General features: G+C 38.1%; 2 protein-coding genes across 4 annotated transcripts; one reads left to right on the top strand and one right to left on the bottom strand.

The window, feature by feature from the left end:
• The first annotated feature begins 529 nt into the window (after positions 1 to 529).
• On the top strand, positions 530 to 2,140 carry LOC105839552 (40S ribosomal protein S15Aa). The gene is made up of 4 exons (XM_012685945.2): positions 530 to 658; positions 1,231 to 1,365; positions 1,526 to 1,691; positions 2,012 to 2,140. Exons 2-4 carry the CDS (start codon positions 1,233 to 1,235, stop codon positions 2,103 to 2,105), a joined length of 393 nt encoding a protein of 130 aa, XP_012541399.1. The 5' UTR covers positions 530 to 658; positions 1,231 to 1,232; the 3' UTR covers positions 2,106 to 2,140.
• On the bottom strand, positions 2,024 to 3,862 carry LOC105839553. 3 transcript variants are annotated; one of them, XM_036293421.1, is made up of 3 exons: positions 3,732 to 3,862; positions 2,436 to 2,715; positions 2,024 to 2,371 (listed from the first exon to the last, which is right to left on the bottom strand). In XM_036293421.1, exons 2-3 carry the CDS (start codon positions 2,690 to 2,692, stop codon positions 2,218 to 2,220), a joined length of 411 nt encoding a protein of 136 aa, XP_036149314.1. In that variant the 5' UTR covers positions 2,693 to 2,715; positions 3,732 to 3,862; the 3' UTR covers positions 2,024 to 2,217. The 3 variants fall into 3 exon arrangements, with proteins under 3 accessions (XP_036149314.1, XP_012541401.2, XP_012541400.2); XM_012685947.3 differs by lacking the exon at positions 3,732 to 3,862 and adding an exon at positions 3,213 to 3,538; XM_012685946.3 differs by lacking the exon at positions 3,732 to 3,862 and having other exon boundaries at positions 2,436 to 3,538.
• Between the last annotated feature and the right edge of the window lie 2,067 nt (positions 3,863 to 5,929).

Genomic DNA, 5,929 nt, shown 5'->3' with positions numbered 1-5,929 from the left:
AGGGATTCGGCCTGAGTCTTGACCGCGATTGGTTGACTTGCTTGCCGATTAAATGTCCATTTCTGCAGTGTGGATTTATACATTTAAAGAGATTTAAAACTTGCTTCAGCTCTCTTTCTAATTATAATCCATTTAAAGAAATGTCTCATATAAAAAATATACAAACGTACATAATTCTGCATGAAACATATCCATAATGTTTTTCTTCTCTTATCTATATTATATTGAGGAAAAATAATAAGAATAATTGAAAAATAATTTAAAAATAACTTTTTTATTGATTTTTTGTTGTAAAAAATTAAAATTCATCAAGTTAATCATATTTTTCATATATATTTTAATATTAATGATATTCTACATATAATAATTTAAATGTTAATTTATTATTATGTGTATTTATAATTTTCTATTATTGTTATATGCATAATTTGTTGTTACTTTGTCAATTATTATCTTGTGTTATTTTTCCTACATATTCTTCATAGAGAAAACAGGAATTTTTCACGAGGTTTTCTGTCAAGATGGCAGCAATGTAAAGTGCAGTTACGCGCATGTGAAGAGAACTCAACCTATCTAGCGATTCTAGCGACGCTTCCTTTTCACGTTCACGTGTAATCGAGCGTGTATGGTGCCGCGGTAGATTAATTGCAAATCACAGGTAATCTCTCGCGATGAAAGTCATCGAATTTGTATCGGTGCGATGAGCGGCACGTTGAATTCGTTCGCGTATCCCGGCGAACGTATTTCATATTTGGGACGAAGCGTTCGCGAGATTTTGAGGCGCGAAGTGAACCGGTTTCATTTCTTCTAGTCGTATTTACTTTCCCTCTTCAATTTTTTCCGTAAAAAGTGAACACGGGTGTTAGATTCGTAAGAAGAGTTCTACTAAATTTACTTTTTTTTTACACGATATTTTTTATGAAAATTTGTTTACTGTGCCTCTTTATGTTAAGGTTAAGGTTAGTTAAGTTAGACCTTGTTGGGACGTTGACGGATGAAAGTGCCATGTTTAAGTTCATGTAGCATGTAGCAGTTTGTCATATTCGTTCTTCGGTGGTTGTTTAGTAATGAATTTCTAAGTGCTTAACTCAATGCGTTAAATTTTTTGAAAGTTGATCTCTGTCGAACTTATAAGATGTACAATGTATATCGAGGAGTGAAGACGTTACACTTGCAGATACTTGTGTATACGTTGTTTGATTGACGTTTAATAGTGGTTTCGGTTTCCAGCCATGGTGCGTATGAACGTTCTCAGCGACGCCCTCAAGTCGATCAACAATGCCGAGAAGCGCGGTAAACGGCAGGTGTTGTTGAGACCCTGTTCCAAGGTGATCGTCAAGTTCCTGACTGTCATGATGAAGCATGGTTAGTAGAGCTGTAACTTATATTTAATACTTATGATTACTTCTGATTTGTTGTATATGATTATGTTCTTTAGTATTTATGAAGGTAATATAGAAATAATTACAGTTTCCCTTCCTTAAATTATAACTATGATTTAAATATGTATCTTTGTTATGTACAGGGTATATTGGAGAATTCGAAATTGTGGATGATCATCGCAGTGGGAAAGTTGTAGTAAACCTTACCGGAAGGTTAAACAAATGTGGTGTTATCTCGCCCAGATTTGACGTACCTATCAACGACATTGAGAAGTGGACTAACAATCTCTTGCCTTCTCGACAATTTGGGTAAGCACCTGTTTATATATTTACAATATATAAATGAATTTCTTTTACATTTGTTTTGTGAATTTCAAATAATTTTTTTGTTTATTTAAATAACGAAAATTATGTGTACGATAACGTAATATTATGTAAATAATGAATAAGAATAAAATCTAATGAGAAAATATATTTAAAAAATTGCTTGACTCAAGAGAAAAAGGGTTATAAGATTGTTAATAAACATTTTCCATATACATGTACCATAATTTAAATATACAGATATTTTTGTATTGATCAAACTTAAAAAAATTATTACACTATACATATTAATTTACATTTCTCAGGTATGTTGTGTTGACAACTAGCGGAGGAATCATGGATCACGAGGAAGCAAGGAGGAAACATCTTGGAGGAAAAATACTGGGATTTTTCTTCTAACTTCTTAGTTAAGTAAATAAAGACATAAAAACAAATATGTTGTACTTTTGAATAATTTCTTGAAAATTGAATGCTTCCATCCACGTAAATTTTTACTTCATAATTCTATTCTTTATTTATACGGTGTGCTTTTAAAATTAGAACATAAGCAGCGTTTTTCCGTTAAAAACTTCCTCGTCTGTCTTTCATTGGTCGTTGATTCCGACACTGTGGGCAGCTCGACCTCTCTCTTCTGTCTCGTCTGTTTTGCCTGTCTTATTATGTCCCTAAAGAATTAGCCTATAATCAGTATTGTACGTAAATGCGTTACGCGTTGATGCATCTGTTTACCGGGAGCAGAAAGGAGAAGGAAAATCGACGAGGCCATCGCGAGCTAAGATACGTTTGTCCAGCAGTTGGATCATGTATTCATAGGGATCATAGGGTCGACGCACCAAAAGCTCGCCGAGCAAAAAGTCAACAATATCGTGAATTCTTTTTCTTTCCAGGTATGATATCGCTTTGCGCTCCTGCGTGTTCTTCGACGATTCGGGACGTATATCGTACGTCTCTCGTTGCCCCAAGGATGAGTTTGAACGATTCTCCATCTTGTTTCCGTGTCGTGATGGAGCTGAAATTTCAGGATTACTTTGGCCCTAAAATATCATTTCTATCTATTCTAAAAGTTACGGAAATTTAAAAACCACTGGCTTAAATTTATTATTTTTATTTAACAACAAAAAATTGTGATCGTGAATATTTTGGTTCTAAAACCAACTGCAAGGAAAAATGGAATTTGATTAATGATTTCTATTGTAAAAATGATTTTATTTTGCTGCAATTTTAGATAAATAACTTAAATGAGTAAGTGGATTCAAGTGAATTTTTCCACGGATATTTATTAAAAATTTATTAATTTATAAAAGTTTAATTCGTAATGCTACTTTTTCATTAATTTACAAATTAACTACAAAACGTTATTTTACATCAGAGAATCAAAAGCAAACAAAAAATTAAGTAACTTAAACCAATAAGAGAATTATATTCAATTTTACATAGATACTCAAATAATAGAACAATGTATGAAATGTTTAAATTTTTTATAATGCTTTGAGATGTGACACATACATTCTTGAATAATCTCAATGGTGAAGAGAACTTTGAAAACTTTTTACGATCGACCAATGAAACTAGGAGGGTCGTTACCCCTTCTCTTTTCCTCCTTCAACTCGGGGTGCCACGAGAAATAAATTTTTCTAAATATTGTATTCAAAATTGCCAATACAGAAAATAATAAGTTTCCTAAGATCAATAATTTCTTAGGCAAAGAGGAACCTGAGAGCGATCACATCGCGTGACATCGCGTCGTTTTAGGCGTTTTCATCCATCAGCGCCTCTATGTGCACATTGAACTATGTAATCAAATATCTATGAATCCCGTAGGTAATGTGCATGACTTTCGGTCTCTTCTATGCTATGTCCACGTTTATTTGATTCTGTTTCATGCTATACCCGTAAATTTTACAATTATATATGCATTTATATTTTAAATCTGTTTTATGCAAATGTGCATAATCGTGTTCTATAAATGTGTAATACATTATATAAATTCAATTAATAAAATTCATAAAATAAAAATTCACTCACCGATTGCTGTCGCTGCTCCTGCTGCTGCTGCTACTGCAACATTCCCCACATTCCATTCCGCTTTCTGCTGACATCATCCTGTTTTTCGAACCGCACATTAATAACGATCGCCCAATACTTTATTCGGCACTCCCGATATTACGGATAATATATATCATACACGAGTAAAACGTAAACCGCGCGCGAGAATTTCATTTGGCGCGACCGTTACACTTGAAAAAAATACGTGAAAAGGGATACGTTCCGTTTCACGCATGATACGCATGATGCATCGTTCATCCTTGTTGTTTGTCCAATGTTAAACAAGGATGAACAATGCATTATGCGCATCATGCGTTGAAACGGAACGCAGCCAAGGACGGCTCGTCTGATTGGCGGCGAAAATCAACTTGGCACGAAAGTGGCGTGAAGTCACGTAACTTCGTGGAAACGCAGGCTGAGGAAAACCGTTTGAATGAAAATTACGCGCCGAGATACAATGAACGGAGACAAATTCGTTGCGGGAATTTTCTATTTCGTATGCTCGCACGGCTAGTAGCACTTCACTTAATGGCACTCGCGATATTCTACCGAACGTATCCTCACACTTTACTCGAATGCGCACGCGAACACTTCACTCAAAACCGAAGGCAAACGCACGATGTCGCGCTTTACACACATGAATACGATCTCACATGGCTCGCGTATCGTTTGTTAGAGCGCCACGGCCACGGTCTTGAGACCGTGGCCACGGCACTTTCAACACTACCCGTACCTGCGCACAATTCGAATCCGAACACACGAGACACGCACGGACTCAAGGAACGTCCGACCGGCGCTGGAGCGCAAAGAAACATGGCGGCAGCAGCGTACGGGACGTACGTGACCGTTGGCCGGCAGACTCGGCGGTACTCGGCGCTAGTCGGCGCCACTCGGCGGTTGACCGCCGCGCCTGCGCCGAGTAGCGCCGAGTCACGTACGTACGCCGCTGCCGCCGCCATGTTGCTCCGCGCTCCAGCGCCGGTCGGACGCATCGGACGTTCTGTCGACTTCGTGCGTGTCTCGCGTGTGCCTCTCGCGTATTCAGAATTCGAATTGTGCGCAGCTACGATGTTGAGACTGTGAGAGTGTCGTCGCGAGCCATGTGAGATCGTAACAGAGGTCGTATGTGTAAAGCGCGTACGAGTGAAGTGTTCGCGTGCGCGTTCGAACAAAGTGTTTGCTCGAAGGGGACGTTCGGTAGATAATCGCGAGTGCCAATTAAAAGTGAAGTACGTGCTACTAGTCGTTGTGCGAGCACGAAATTCTCGAAATGAATTTATCTTCGTTGTATCTCGGCGCGTAATTTCCATTCAAACGGTTTTCCTCGGCCTACGTTTCCACGAAGTTCTTCACGTGACTTCACGCCACTTTCGTGCCATGTTGATTTTCGTTCCGGGCAAAGTTTTCGTGTGCGCGTATTCGCTCGAGGAGTGTCGTACGCAATCCGTTTGGTAGAATGTCGTGCCAATAATTAATCTTTACTAATCGTCGCGCAATTATACAGAGATACAAAACTCTGGGAGCGAATTGATTTACTTCTGTTCAGTGTGTCGAATCTTGACGTGCCGTACTTTTTACGTATTTTTCTAAATGTAACGGTCGCGCCAAGTGAAATTCTCGCGCACGGTTTACGTTTTACTCGTGTGTGATATATTATCCGTAATATCGGGAGTGCCGAATAAAGTATCGGGCGATCGTTATTAATGTGTGGTTCGATTCGAAATAGCAGGATGATGTCAGCAGAAAGCGACATCCATGGAGCGACTCGGTTTTTCCGGAAAAGGAGTAGCAGTAACAGCAGCAGCATCAGCAGCAGGAGCAGCGACAGCAATCGGTGAGTGAATTTTTATCAAATTAATTATTTAAATTTATATCATGTATATGTGGTATTGCAAATTTATAGAACACGATTATTGCACATTTATATTATATGCACATTTGCATAAAACAGATTTAAAATATGAATGCATATAATTGTAAAATTTACGGGTATAGCATGAAACACAACCAAATAAACGTGGATAGCATAGAAAAGACCCAAAAAGTTATGCACATTACCTACGGGATTCATAGATATTTCACTACATAGTTCAATGCGCACATTTTGTGCACATAGAGGCGCTGATGGATGAAAACACCTTAAAACAACGCGATGACCGCTCTCAGGTTCCTCCCTG

The sequence above is a fragment of the Monomorium pharaonis genome, chromosome 11 (genome assembly GCF_013373865.1).
Source record: "Monomorium pharaonis isolate MP-MQ-018 chromosome 11, ASM1337386v2, whole genome shotgun sequence".
Taxonomy (NCBI): Eukaryota; Metazoa; Arthropoda; class Insecta; order Hymenoptera; family Formicidae; genus Monomorium; species Monomorium pharaonis.
Note: the sequence above shows the minus strand (reverse complement) of the source record. Positions and strands in the feature narration are given on the sequence as shown.

Bases quoted from the DNA above. Each gene is read 5' to 3' on its own strand.
- LOC105839553 (XM_036293421.1), bottom strand. From the start codon at position 2,692: ATGGAGAATCGTTCAAACTCATCCTTGGGGCAACGAGAGACGTACGAT. The intron at 2,372-2,435 runs GTAAACAGATGC...CTAATTCTTTAG, and splicing joins CCTTCTCCTTTCTGCTCCCG to GGACATAATAAGACAGGCAA.
- LOC105839552 (XM_012685945.2), top strand. From the start codon at position 1,233: ATGGTGCGTATGAACGTTCTCAGCGACGCCCTCAAGTCGATCAACAAT. The intron at 1,366-1,525 runs GTTAGTAGAGCT...TGTTATGTACAG, and splicing joins GACTGTCATGATGAAGCATG to GGTATATTGGAGAATTCGAA. The intron at 1,692-2,011 runs GTAAGCACCTGT...TACATTTCTCAG, and splicing joins TTGCCTTCTCGACAATTTGG to GTATGTTGTGTTGACAACTA.